This window comes from Zalophus californianus, chromosome 16 (genome assembly GCF_009762305.2).
Source record: "Zalophus californianus isolate mZalCal1 chromosome 16, mZalCal1.pri.v2, whole genome shotgun sequence".
NCBI classification, from domain to species: Eukaryota; Metazoa; Chordata; class Mammalia; order Carnivora; family Otariidae; genus Zalophus; species Zalophus californianus.
Window position 1 is genome coordinate 26,954,442 of NC_045610.1, and position 15,286 is coordinate 26,969,727.

Sequence of the window (15,286 nt, forward strand, 5' to 3'; positions counted from 1 at the left end):
ATGCAAATGTGCTTTTTCAACTGTAAATATTATAAAAGTTAAACACAGATCAAATATTTCCAATGAAAATAGGATCTGAACTGAGATGTGCTCTAAGTGTAAAATACACATCAGATTTTGAAAAACCAGTACCCCAAAAAAGGAATGTAAAATATCTCATTTGAAAATTTTATACTCCTTTCATATTGAAATTATAACATTCTGGGTCAAATTGTAACATTCTCGGAGCAAAGTCCAACAGAAAACAGCACAATAGGATACTGTATAACTTCTCCTCTTAAGGCCATTCTATTTCCTTGAAATATTCTGTGTCTGAAGACCCAGGATCAAATCCTATTCTGACAGTGTTCCCTTGGGTGGAGTTTCACTTTAACTATTTAATAAGGATGTCTGGTGGGATTAAGTGAACACCTGAAAACACGAAGCCACAGTCATAGGGAAAAACAGGCTCTCACTAGAAGTCGGCTGTTCCCTTCATTCACTAGTCATTGTTCTTCACCACCATGTCCCAAAAGAGACAGCAGGATTCAACACCTTTTTTCAACTAACACTTTCAAATAATGTTTTAATTTTAGTTAATAAAATGTAAATATGGATGGTCAGATAAAATCTTCACTCTTACAAAATCCATCAGTGTGGCCTGTAGTCGTGCAGTCCAATGTCATAGACAATAGCCTCATGGGGCCATTTACATTTAAACTAATTTTAAAAGTTCCTCAGTCACACAAGCCACATTTCAATATCCCTAAGTAGCTAGTATAAATATTCACCATGGAATTTTTTTTTTTAAGGGAAGAATCTTAAGTAGGCTCCATGCCATGTGTGAAGCCCAAAGTGGAGCTCCATCTCACGACCCTGAGATCATGACCTGAGCCAAAATCAAAAGTCGGATGCTTCACTGACTAAGCCACTCAGGCGCCCCAGAAGAAAGTTCTATTGGACAGTAACTCTCAAAAGGAAAAAAACATATGAGTAACAGTGACAGGAAAAACATATTATTAAATATAATTCAAATATCATACGGTATGGTTTCTAAAATCATGTACTGCACATACTAAAATGAAAATGACGGTGGTTCTATACACACACACACACACACACACACACACACACACACACACACACACACACAGTTCCAGGTCTTAAATTATTTCCTAAACAGAGTGAAAGCATATTCACTAGAATTAGCCACACCTCTTTAAGCTGAGTATCAACTGACATTAGGAAAATTCTGAAAAACATGATACATCTTAACCTTGGAAGCCATTCCCAGGTTAGACTGTGGCAGAATTCCAGGCAGTATGCCTCTCCAGGCAGTACAGTTACACATACAGCATATCACAGTAATACTGAGCACTGCTTTCTCTTTGCAAGTCAAAATAGCCATAGCAAGAACCCCTACCATTCAATTCACAACATATTCCATGCCTGCATTTATGGATCAAAGGTAAAAGAAAAGGGTGGGGAGAACCCAAGAACCTGGGAATACAGCAGAATGTGCCAATCAGCATAAAGAAACTTAATGTGCCAAGAATTGAGAACTGCAACATTTTATGTGTAGTCCAGGAATTTTTTTAGAATCTGCAACTCTAGTAATCTCTTGCTCAAATAGGCACTCATCTGTTGACTATCAGCCTAAACATCCAAAAAAAACCAAAAAACAAAAAGCAAAAAACTTCCTAACTTAAAATATTAACATTCATTTGAGGTAGTTCCAAGCCTTGATGACAGGTACTTCAGTTGGCCATAATAGTTAAAAACAAATTTACAGTTCACCTTTAGAAAACTTTCACAAAAGCTAACTCTACACTCAAGTTCCTCATTCTTGTTCCCAATTTTTATCCTAAGTGTTTCAGAAAGTTTTCTGCTACTTAGCAAACTGGCAGGACTCAGATAAAGACCTGAGATACCAATTAAAATAATCCCTATTGACTTTTAAAAAAGGGATAAAAATGAGAAGTGAGGGGATATTCTGGAAGAGGTTAATGACTGGGGCTCTTTGCACAATTAATCATTATCAGCTGGAGTATACAGTCACACTAGCAATCTTAACTTTAGGCGTGGCATATTACTACCAAAAAATGACTGAATTCTTCAAATACACTTGCAAAGCTGCTTTATACTCAAATCTTCAAATTATTTCAGAAGGAAATGGTTTCACTTGAGTATTTGCAGAAACTCAGAAATCAGACCCGTATTAAATCTGTCTTCAATTAGTGACAAGGCTGGATTCCAATCTTTGGGAACATTTAACAATTCTTGTCTCCTCTTTAATAGAAATGAAAAGTTACTGCCCAAACCACCACTAGTCAAGAAAGTAAGTTTACTAACGGGAGATACCTCTGCCTTGTAACTAGCAACTATACCTGCTTCTGTTTATAATTTACAAACATTTCTCTGCAGAAAGATTATATTTCAGAAACACTCTAAGTGAGGAGCTTTTTCCCCCTCACACTCAAAAATATTATTTTCCTAAACCTCTATATTCATTTACATCTCACTCTAGCAGAAATAACCACAGCATTTTGAATTGAGCAAAAACAGTAACTTCTGTGTCCACTCTGTCACTTAAGATTTTTTTTAACCTTTAAGTGTTCCATTACTTCAGGTGAGTTATCTGAAAACCACAGATGACCATTTTACTTATTTTTTTAGATTTATTATTCAATAAATTTTAAGACATAAAGGAAAAAAATTTCTTGCTCGTGCAAAGATTAATACCTGTAAAGAAACATAAGGTTATGTTACTGATAGCCTAAATATTCATATTCAACCTTTTTATTAAAAAGAATCTTTTGTTTATCAACTGGAGAAAGTCAATAAAACAGCCTTCAATGGTGTCCAGTAGGTCACTAACAATGTCATGTCAAACCGCAACATCTTTTACCATTATGAATTTAGGCCTTCAGAAGATTGAGATGAGGCAGGGCTCTTTAAGGAAGTATTTGGGAAGAAAGCAAATTAAGATGCAACCAAAGTAAAACCAGCTTGGTGAACTACGAAAATCAGAAGCTCGGAAGAGGCTTAATTCAGTCAAGCCCTCCAAAGATCATCTGCCTCGGCCCGCCACGGGCACACTGCCAGATAAGACAGTATGTTGCCTACAGGAAAATGCACCATGGGAAAGAACTCTAGAACCTACTAAAAGGAAGCCAATTACAGACCAAATAACTTTGCATATCTCAAAAGCAGGTGTGCTCTATCTCCGGGGCTAGGTTCAATTCCAAGCAATCCTGAGGGAGGTACTTACACCAAGCCCATGACTACCTGCTACACTCCAGCAAACCCCAAGATAACCTCTGGATAACTCTTCCCTACCACTTAAAACAAAAGAGGGGATAAAAGCTGCACCGTCCCCAGAGAAATGAGGAAAAAAAGACGAGTACCCCGAGGGACCTTGACCCCGCTCACTGAGACTGACACCGCCCTGACAAATATGTTCCCCCATTCTATTCTCCTTCTGTTCCTTCAGTGACCTTCTGTTCCAACTGCCTCGGGGAAGGCAAGAGGCAAGTCGCCGCCGTTCCCCCCACCCCCAGGGGAAGGTGCCTTTCCCAGCTGAGAGCCGCAGAGGGAGGAAGAAAAAAGGTTGCTCCTCCCCAGCCCACCCGCCCCACAACTGCTGGGTGCAGACACGATGGGGGAAAGGGAAGAGAAGAGCAATGGGAGGTGACAGCTCTGCACTGGCCTAGGGGATGAAAATCTCTGGTCTGGAAGAAACGCGGGAGAATTGCCCCCCCCCACCTCCCCGCCCAATCTACCCAAATGAATGAACTGAATAAAACGGCCAAAGGGGAGGGAGTTAGAATGCGCAGTTCTTACCACCCAGGAAGTGAAAATAGAGGCCCTCGAACCCAGGCCTGGCTTCGCTGCCCTTCGCACCCCGACTCTCGTCCTTTCTATCCAAGCCCCACATCGTTAACTCTTAAGCTTTCCAAGATAGCGCCCCCCTCCTCCATCTACCCCAAACACCAGTACCCACCCCCCTCCGATCCTGCTTTTTCTACTTGGGCCCAGACTCCAGCTTCTCCTTTCCTATCACCCTCTCCACAGCCCTCACCCGCCCGGGCCCGGCCGCACCTGGAGATGCTCCTGAAAACGAATTGGCAGAATCTGGGCCATGGCGCTGTCGGGGTGTATGGTCTCCTCCTGTCACTGGGGCTGCGGGGCAGTGGCTGCCCGGGCTCTCCAAGGGAGAGGAGGAGAAGGGGGAGGGGGGGAGGTTGGGCTCAGCAAGATACTCTCCGGGGACGCAGGAAACTGGCAGGCAGACGAAAGAGCTCGGGTCGGGGGCGGAGGCTCCAGGGTCCGGGAGAGCCGCAATGGCGGAACCGGGCGCAGCGCAGACTCCGGAAACGGCTGAGCCCTGCGGAGGGATCCCGACGACAGAACTCCGCCCAAGTCACCTCACTCCCTCCGCCTTATGTACCCCTCCACGGAGAGCCGCGGTGCAGTGGGGCGCAGGAATTCGGGGCGCACTGCGCCGAGGGCCTCGCTTACTGCTGCGCCACGAGGGTAAATTAGGGATTCGAAGGGACTACTTTTTTGGACTCATCACTTTCTCCAGCCTCCTGCCTTTCCTCCCCCCGGCTCCTTTTTTTTGCATTTTGCCACATCATGCGACTAGCAGTGACCTACGTCATTTCCGTGGGCGCTTAGGTCCCACCCACCTACTTCCGGGTGCACGTGATACTGGTCGGGAATGGTCGGCACTTGCAGCCAGAATGCAGAGCGAATTCTAGGGAAGTGCAGAGTCTCCTGGGAATGGGGTGGCTGTTGGGCCGAGTTGAGGAACGGCGATGCTAGTCCCTTTCCCTTTGGACCCTGCCTATTTAAACTGAGTCCCTTACGAAGAGAACGTGGCGTGGGCAGATGGGCCCAGCCTCCCGCCCTCTCCGTGACTCAGGGAAACGGCCTCCTTGCAGAGAGCTTTCTTGGCAGTCGGCTGCGGCACTCCTCCCCCGCCTACTTTCATACCGTGGGTGGTTTCTTACGTCTCAGGGAGGGGGAATGAAATGGGGTTTAAGATCCTCCCCGCCCTTATGCACATCCTCCTGACGCTTGGAGAAGCGGACGCTTGGATTCTGACTAGAACTAGCAATTTCTTTGTATGTAACCTAAATAATTGGCTCAAAGGAGAGTGAAGGCCATTTATGAGGTGTCTCAGCTGGCCTTGCGATAGCTTTTCTTACTCTGCGGACATTTTGGCGGACATGTATGTGATACGGGTCTAGCTTCGTAGAGTTAAGAGACTTTGAATATCGTATATGTGCTACAGAATTGGACCAAAATTGTGGCAGGATTTTTTTAGCCACATCAAATAAGGAGTCTTAAAGATTTCGCTAATGAGTTTAAGGGGGAGGTTTGAAACCCTTAAGGTTCTTCTAAGGTGTGGCTAATACACATTCTTATAAAAGGGGATTAACTACTAGCTGTATATTTCAGTAGGACCACTTTAACATTGCCAGTTAATTAGCAGTATTTGGGAATATAAGCGCTTCAAAAATGGAGCATCTTGTTTTCCAACAGCATTAAGATAACTACAATATTCATTCGATTAATAATCTTCCCAATACTTTATTGCTAAGGTATAAGCTGTAACATTTCATTAATAGCACAAATGCATTAAAGGTTTAAGAATTTAGCTATGTGCCTTTCATCTTTATGAGAGATGTGGCTATTTTTCCAGAACGATCTTGAGGAAAAACAAGTACACAGTAATTCTTTTTAGTGCCCTTTTCAGTTAAACATAAAACCCTATTAGGTATACAATAATTTTGTGTGTTAAGCAGATTTGCTTAGATAAGTTTGCTTAATCATTTAAATTGCTTTTAATGTTTTTCCCAAAATACATCTCACATACTTAGGGTGAGAGAAGAATCTTTGGCAGGTAAGAGAGGAGACAGAAGGCTATTATGCAAGAATAAGAGTGAATATTTATGGTAGACAAAATTGTGTTTTATTAGGCCAGATGCTTGAAGATGTTCTGTATTCTGCAACATTTGAAATAACCTTTCTAATTCCAGTTTAATAGTAGCTGCTTTCAATCCTTTTGGGAAGTAGACAAATTCTAAATTAAAAATCTAAAGGAGTTGTTTTATTATAGTAAAAGCAGTAGCTTAATCAGGTTACATGTCTAATCTCAGAATCTGGGACACAAGAGCTATATCACGATTGGGCCACCAATATTTTCTTTAATTTGTTAATAACTGTCTTGCATTTTCATACAGACTATAATTTTAAGTACATTTAGAATTCCCAAAGCAATTGATTTTAGCTTGGATGTCTGAATGTGTGGAATATCTAACCAAAAGTGCACTGAGGTTCTGTTAATGACTGCTGTGTCATCACACATAGAAATGTAATAAATGCATTATTTTCAGAAGTCATTTAGACAAGAAAAATAGATTACAATTTACCAGTTCATTTTGAACACTGTATCCTTCAAACCAATAAATCCAAAATTTTTCAAGAGGAAAGCTGATCCAGAGGATAAACATTAAAACCCAAATCTGTGCATTTTAAAGATCAATAATTTTGGCTGAGGTAATAAGGAGAGCTTTTCATGGTAGTAAGCTGTTCCTGCTAATGGTGTAAAGGCAGGAAAGGTTATCCTTGGTTTAGAAGTCCCGAAGGCTGAGTCACTGTTCCCAGTTACCTGAGCAGTAATCAAATGGCTTTGTTTTCAGGCGCTACCTTAAGTTAGAGAAAATAGATAACCTTATAAATCAGAAAACAAATGCTGGGTTTTTGGGGGTCTTTTTCTAACTATGACAAAGTCTTCTAAGACATCTGCAAATTTTTTAAGATTTTATTTATTTGGCAGAGAGCGAGGGAGCACAAGCATGGGGAGCAGCAGAGGAAGAGGAGGAAGGAGGCTCCCCACTGAGAAGAGAGGCCAACGTGGGATTGATCCCAGGGCCCCCCTCTCCCCGCACCGGGATCATGACCTGAACTAAAGGCAGATGCTTAACCATCTGAGCCACCCAGGTGCCCCTATCTCGACTGCGATTAATGTATTATCATCCTGGCTTTTAGTTCCAGAAAATATTTTAGTAAGTAGCCATATTAATATAAGTGGTCAAATTCTTCCAATTTGAAGCTATTTTTTATCAGAATATTCAATAGTAGCTCCTCCCTCTGAGTCACAGCAAGCACCATTAGAAAAACTGCATTGCTCATATGCTATTTTGAGGAGTGTCAGTTTCTCAAAACCTATACAAAAAAAATCTTTATTGTATCTGTAATTTTTATGCCAGGAAATAATATGTATATATAATGTAAAATATAACAATATGATGTTTTATATAAAATATATACAACACATACAGTGAGAATGACACCTCAGAAGAACATTCACTAGATTCCTCTATAGTTGTTTATCTTCAAGCAGCCCCCAAATTAAGGTGCCTGCCTTTTAACTTGACCTTTTAAAAACATCGGGAGCTGGCTACATTGCAAAAGCCACAAAGTAAAGGCATTTCTCAAACATTAAGAGATTAATTTTAGGGGCGCCTGGGTGGCTCAGTCATTAAGCGTCTGCCTTCAGCTCAGGTCATGATCCCAGGATGGAGCCCCACATCAAGCCCCGCATCGTGCTCCCTGCTCCGCGGGGAGCCTGCTTCTCCCTCTCCCACTTCCCCTGCTTATGTTCCCTCTCTCACTGTCTCTCTCTGTCAAATAAATAAATAAAATCTTTAAAAAATATATATTAATTTTAAAGCAGAATTTTAAGCCTAACCCACCATACCAATTATTTAAAATTCAGATTTTAATGAAACCAAGAGGGATATACTTTAACATTACCCAGTAAATGGTTTTGCCATTTAAACAGCAGCTTTGAAACATTTCAGCCCCCTAGGGCCACAGATATGAATCCCTCAGGATTAGGTAAAAAGCAGCATATCAAATGCAGTGACTCAGGTATCAGTCAACCTACAGTGCCCACTTTATTTTGGCCCTGTACAAGGCACTGATTACAGGCAAAGCTCACCTGAAAAGAAACATTTACAAAGCCAGAAAAAAATTTTCATGGCCTTTTTTGTATGAGATGGACCTGAATTTATACTTAATATCATTCACTTACTCAGGCTTGTCTTAAATCTAATTTATACAGACAAGTTTTGTAATGTATCATGGATGGCAAATAAGATCTATAATGAATCTTTATTCTGTGTCAGGACTGAGCATGTTCCAAGTGAATCCCCAAGTGAAGCCCTGTGGGAATACAAACTGGAATCTAGTCATATTATATAGGCCCCTCCCATGTTGTCTAAAGGTCAAATCGGATTCCAGCAGAGGAATGAAGTGGCTCATAACATTACCTTAAAAAGTCATCTCAGGAAAGTTGGTTCAAATAGAGTGATACAACAGAGCATTATGGACAGAAAAACTCAGAAGAGTTATAACGCTGCTGATCGATAGGGAGTCAGACGCCGTGTCACTATATCCCCTTCATATCCAAGAATAAAAGTCACAAGAGCTGGAGAACTTCTATACAATGAAGGGACGATGAGGATCAAGATGTTGGAATGATTGTTATGGTCTGTTTTTGTTTTTTTTTTCCTTCCTTTCTAAATACGTAGAACTCTCTATTCATCCTAGAGTTATGACCATCTACAAAGCAAGGCATGACCCACAAACATGTTTTCTCGGCAATCTTAAAATTCTGTCACACTCCAGGGATAGTTCTACTAGTAGCAACACATATACGCAGCCTTCTTACGGTCGTAAACTCTCAGAACAGAATGGTTAAAAACAGATCTGGTAAACAAAGGTTTTGATTAATACAATAATCAAGTTTCAAGGAAGTATAATCTAATTTACTTGGTCAACAAATACCTTTCAGTACATACAATGAAAAATTAAATAATGTTAAAATCTTTTGATTAAACAATTTTTTATATGGGGAAAGCAATTCTGAATTTTAAAGTCCTTGAATTCATCACTGTGAAGTTTCTGTAAGTACACCTACATATGTAGCCTGATCTGAATATGTACCACATTTAGGACACACTACAAATTACTTTTTTAAAAATGACTTACCTTAACATGTCATGACTGATAAAAGTAGATTATGTAAAACTAACCAAAAACTTGGTTATTTCCTTTTCCTGGTTGCTTTTATTCCAAATAACTGTGAGTTTATAATGTTGTACAGTATACAACTACACAACTATTCATTCCATAATATTCCAGTAAAGAAAAATATGTAGCATTCATATAAGCCTACCTCATTTATTGATTTAAGTTTCTTTTTCTTTTTGGAGCCAGCCCTGTTAGCACCAAGAGACATGAAAAGTTCTCTTTAGGGTGAAAATAAAAACCTACCTGATAAAAACAGCCCTTTACCATCTCTATATTTTTGGGCTATCTAGCTAAACCACCAAATCAGATGTAGAGATGAGATTATATTCCTCATTACTGAGGAGGACTTAAAAATTCCATTTCTTGAAAGGTAACTAAATAGAGTAGCAGACAGGCACACAATGGCAGTCTCTTAAGTGCTATATGCTGTAAAAGGATAACCCGAGTCCAAGCCAGCTTTCACATTTTTCTGTCTGCAAGAATGAGTGGCACTCAAATTATTCATTTGACCTAGTGTTAGCCCACATTACAAACTGGAAACTGAAAAATACTTCAAAAAAGCCCCTCTCAAGGTGACACTAATATTCTTTCCATGCTTAATTCTGGTTCCTATCCCAATCACACAAACTCTGTCTCCTTTCTTAATCTAGTCCAAGTCCCACTCTGCCTTAAAAACTCAGCTTAAAATCTATTTATCCTACTTCTTAAGCTATTACAACATTTATTGACTATATCACCTATTTAATTCAAAGCCTGGGCCAACTTATGTTTTCAATAATCATACCTGGAGCTAGTACAACAATTATTTATAAACATCTATCATATGCAAAAGGCACCAAACTGGGTGCTATGCTGTATTTTGGATTAACCCATCTCATTTCCTATGTATTAGCTGAGCACCAAGTAATATTAGGTTAAGAAACATGTAGATTTTATCTGGACAAGTAATGTGATTCTTTTCTTTGAAAATCTTTAATAGTTGGGGTGCCTGGCTGGCTCATCAGTAAAGCATGCAACTCTTGATCTCAAGGTTGAGTTCAAGCCCCACATTGGGTGTGGAACCTACTTAAAAATAAATAAATAAATAAATAAATAAATACGTACCTAGGTGGCTCATTCAGTTAAGCGTCTGATGCTTTTTTTGGCTCAGGTGGGGATCTCAAGGGTCATGAGATCAAGCCTTGTGTTAGGCTTGTCACTCAGTGGGGAATCTGCTTGAAGATTCTCTTCCTCTGCCCCTCCCGCCACTTGTACTCTCTCTAAAATAAATAAATCTTTAAAAAAAGTTGAAAATTTTTAATAGTTTCACAAGAGAATTTTCTATTATTCATATTTTAAGGTTAAAGAAACAGCTAGCAAGTGGTAATATAGATTACTTTGAAAACTCTGAGATAATTTAAATTCATTAATGCCTAACATTATGCTCAATCCTATCAACTCTGCTATAAAGAAAAATAAAAGCCAGAAAAATCTCAGATATTTCATGAAATTAAGATCTTTTCTTACAAATGAAATCATCTGAATTAGAATGGGTATGTGAAAAGTAGCTTTCCTGGATTAAAGTCCAAGTGGTAAAGAAGTGAAGTCAAAAGAACGTTTCCTGATAGGAAAATTACATGAAATTTAAATTACCATCCATAAGTAAAGTTTTATTGGAATACAGCCATACCCATTTGTTTATGTACTGTCTATGGCTGCTTTTTATACTACAACAGCAGAGTAGTTTCAAGAGAGACTGTATGGCCTGAAAGCCTAAAATATTTACTATCTGGCCTTATCAAATTCAAATCAGTTATTTCTTATAGACAGTTTGAACATAAGGAAAAAGCTGAATATCTAAATATGTAAATTAACATAATAATGAGGCACTTTTGTCTATAATTAGAAGAATTTTGGGGCGCCTGGGTGGCTCAGATGGTTAAGCATCTATCTGCCTTCAGCTCAGGTCATGATTCCAGGATCCTGGGATCGAGCCCCACATCGGGCTCCCTGCTCAGCGGGGAGTCTGCTTCTCCCTTTCCCTCTGCTGTTCCCCCTGCTTGTGCTCTCTGTCAAAAATAAATAAGATCTTTTAAAAAAAAAGGAATTTTTTTGAGGGACTACAGACTACAGTAAGACAGGCACTTTATGACATTGCTGTTGGGAATGCAAACTGGTTCACCTGTTCTGCATAAGCAGTTTAAGAGTAGGCATCAGGAGTCTCAAAACTCACTTTCACTGCTGTATAGAATTTGACCATAAGAACATAGAACAATTATTCAATCATTTCTCTACTGATACGTATATATCGTTCTCATTTTTGCTATTAGAAACAATGGAGTATAACAATTTTATGAATGCTGTATTTAGCATATTTTTAAGTATTGAACATCAATCATCAAATGATGCTAAATCTACATGAGTCAAACTTTATGAGGAACAGAGTATTTTATATAATCCCAAAGAGTTCTTAGGATATGAATCTAAAGGTGGGCTTGCTGGGTCATAGGTTATGCACATCTTCAACTTTACTAGATATTGCCAAAATGTTCTCTAAAATAAGAGCAATTTATTCTACGCCAACACTTTTCAGGCATATTGATTGTTGCCAATCTGATGAAAAAGAATGGCATCTCACTGTTTTACACTGGATTTCCCTAATTACTAGTAAGATTCAGTACCTTGTCTTACTGACCATTCGTGTTTCCTCTTTTGTGAGAAAACATGTCCTTTGGCCATTTTTCTATGTTAACATTTATCATTTGTTTTTATTTTGTTTCATTTAGTAATTTGAAGGTGAATCCTCATTCTTTAAAGAATAAATTTGTCCATTACCACTACTGTTCCTCCAAGGCTTCTTCCACCTTCTTAACTAGATCTAGTATTCTTCTCATCCTATGGACAGCCTCTCTCAGGGGAAGTCACCTATTTTTATAGGAACTGTTGTCACAATTACCTTAAAGCTTTAATGATGTCATTCTCCTTTAATACATTTGTATAGTACAAAATAAGTCCAAATTCCATAGCTTGGCTTTCAAAGCCTTGTATAATCTGTTTTGAACCAATATTTTTAGCCTATTACTATCCTACATGTACTCTATGTACCAAATAAACTGGTTTGCCACCCTTCTCAAATAGCCCCTGGCTTTCTAATTCTCTGTCTTGATCTATGCTACTCGTAGCATCCATCTGTTTACTGGAAATTCTTCTTCAAAGAAAGCTCTTTCTCATAATGCCAACAAATAAATATGTGAAAGAATGAGGAGGAAAAAAATCACCATTTTGCAACCATAAAAATAACACTGATTTGGCAAGAATCATCAGGTTATGGTAAATCCAGAGGGTGGTAATTTATGCGGAATAGGCTATTTAACATAATCTCAACATATCTCTCCCCAAAATTACTTAATAAAAGAGTAACTAACACTGAAAAAATCAAAATACCCTAACCAAGTAATCAAAATTAATGTCACCAAAAAGGGGCAAATACCATGTACCTCCAGATTTGATGCCTTAGGAAAGACATTGGCATTACATATGCAATTTTCCAGTCATGGAATTCCTACCATGTGTTAAACATCAGAGAAATCCAAACTGAGGACATTCTATAAAATAACAGCCTGGGGGCACCTGGGTGGCTCAGTCAGTTAAGCGTCTGACTTGATTTTTGGCTCAGGTCATGATCTCAGGGTTATGAGATCAAGCTCTGTGCTGCTTGAGATTCTGTCTCCCTCTCCCTCTCAAAAAAAAAAAAAAAAAAAGAATAATAACTTAGCCTGTATTACTAAAAACTGTCAGAAATGTTATTCAAAAATGTTAAGTGTGAAAGTTCAAGAAAGACTGAGGACATTTTGCAGACTAAAAGATTAAATACAGTATACGATTCTTGACTGGATCCTGAACTGGGGCAAAATGCTATAAAGAACATTACTGGGAAACGTGATTACGTACTATAGATTTAGAATGTGTGGCTAATATTTACTGAAATGAAAGAGCATTTATTCTAAGAGTCCACATACAGCCCTACCACATCTAAGGAAGTACACTGATACATATACCTGAGAAGAGAACCTGGTAAGACTAATGTGCTGAAATAGTGTCAAAAGCATTGAAGATTACAATGAGCAAAGCAACAATGCTGGGAATGTTAGAGGAACCATCATCACTCACCTTACTTTAAGAACAAACCCACAGATTTGGGTCCTCATGGGATTTTTCAATAAAGGCTCAAGTTTCTAATATTGAACAGAAAACTGTTTAGACACCAAAGGAAATAACTGCAAAAGAATTAGTTACCTATGAAAAATTTAGATCCTTAATTTTTACAAAAAATATCTAAAAACAACACATTATACTACCTTTTGAATTTTAATGACACTAAAAGCTTTATTTAACAAACATTGAGTGACTACTATGTGCAAAGCACTGTGCTAGGTGCCATGAAAGATACAAAGATGAGAAAGACATAGTCCCTGCCCACAAGGAGCGTATAATCTAGTGGGGTAGACAGACAAATACACAAATAACTAGAATACAAGGCAGTAAACAACAGAGTGGGCAAGTGCTGAGTGTGGCCTGAGTGTGATTTTAACTAGCCTCAAGGTTCCAATTTGAAACACTGATGATGTGGTGTTGGCTGCTTTGAAAAACTCCCATCTCAAGATCAGCATAACAGATGTTTAAATGGTCCTACCCAAGCAGCTGGAGGCAAGAGAGTAGGCCAGGTGGAAGGGCTGTTTGAAACACTGTCACACCTACATACATGGTGCTGATACAAGTATGTAGGGACAGCTAAAAAAAAAAACATATATATATCATCTGTCCTTTGGTTAATGGCTATAGCTACTGTTTTAAACAATATATTTTTATATAAAAAGGAATTTGTATAATCCCAGAAAAATCAATTTAAGGATTAATATTAATTCAACAAAGAAACTTGCCATAGGCAATTTTCTTATTTACTAATTGATTAAGTCTTTTCTCTAAATATCTATAAAGCTCTGTAGCAATTAAACGGTTAGACATCTAAGTATTGCTGAGTAAAAACCTCTTATATTCAGCCTTCTGAAGGAAATGGTCACATACCTGATAACCTGATATAATACTATTCTAACAGCAACAAGAAGGCCTTAAAGAGATTTAAGGAAAATAATTTTTAATGCTTCAAATGCAAATGGAATACACGCTGATTAAATACAATTCAATGTTCTTTGAAAATATCTCAATGACAGCATTTGATACCAGTTAAGGCCAGCAAAAGTGAAGTGAGGAAAATATCACATGTATTGTCTTTCATTGGTTTCATATATCATTGCCTATGACAATGGCAACTCAATCTTTTCTTTGAAAATTTCATTAATTGGTATTGATGAACTTGGATTTGCTTTTAGCTTGTATGCTAAAAACAGCTGCTGACCACTTCCTCTTGGTAGTGCTGTCTGATATAAATGGCAAAGTAGAAGCACATTTCCTGGCTGCTTTTCCTACTTCCTGAACTGGCGGGTTCACTGCTTAGCCTGTTTCCTTCCGTGTGTCACTGTGATCCTGGGACCTCTGCTGCTTTCGCTCAAGGAAACGAGCACGTGCATCTGATATGGATTTATCATCATTTCTTCTCTGCATTTTCTTTAGGACTTCTTTTGAGATTCCATCTGAAAACATTACAAATTAATCCAGTAAAACTTTAGTCGTGAAACTCAGTACAAGAAGTGTTAAAAGAAGGAGATGCTCTGATTTTTCAATGTCAAGGGGGGAAAAAAGGAAATTAAATTTTGTTCTTTCAAAAGAAACAAATAGTCTATGGTTAGAAAATAAGAAGAAAGAAAGAGGGAAAGGGAAGAAAAGGAAGAGAGAAAGAAATGCAAGCATGAAGGCCTAAATGTTAGGATAACCGACCCTAATTCAAACATGTAGTACAGTTATACACTGCAACAAAACACTACATTTCTAAACACTCTTCCAGATCTTGGGCAAATTTCCTTACCATTCTATTTCTCATGATGTTAAAAAAGGATAATATAATTTGCTCCATCAATCAGCCTCGGAAGAGGAAGACAGAATCCCAAACAGGCTCCAGGCGCATTGTGGAGTCAATGCGGGGCTCGATCTTACAACCCTAAGATAATCACTGAGCCGAAATCAAGAGTCTGACGCTTTAACTGACTGAGCCACCGGGGTACCCCACTGCCTTAGACTCCTAGGTTCTTGCATTGGTATGAGA

The 15,286-nt window shown here is 38.8% G+C and overlaps 2 protein-coding genes across 4 annotated transcripts in view; both read right to left on the minus strand.

The window, feature by feature from the left end:
- Positions 1-6,992, minus strand: part of CLTC (clathrin heavy chain) — a 63,374-nt gene extending 56,382 nt beyond the window's left edge. For both annotated transcript variants that reach the window (XM_027624918.2, XM_027624919.2), the window contains exon 1: positions 4,081-6,992. In XM_027624918.2, the coding sequence (XP_027480719.1) occupies positions 4,081-4,122 (42 nt within the window). In that variant the 5' untranslated portion in view covers positions 4,123-6,992. The remainder of the gene's footprint in view (positions 1-4,080) is intronic.
- Positions 6,993-13,425: 6,433 nt separating this feature from the next.
- Positions 13,426-15,286, minus strand: part of DHX40 (DEAH-box helicase 40) — a 54,423-nt gene continuing 52,562 nt past the window's right edge. For both annotated transcript variants that reach the window (XM_027568037.1, XM_027568036.1), the window contains exon 18: positions 13,426-14,717. In XM_027568037.1, coding sequence (XP_027423838.1) covers positions 14,578-14,717 — 140 coding nt within the window. In that variant the 3' untranslated portion in view covers positions 13,426-14,577. The remainder of the gene's footprint in view (positions 14,718-15,286) is intronic.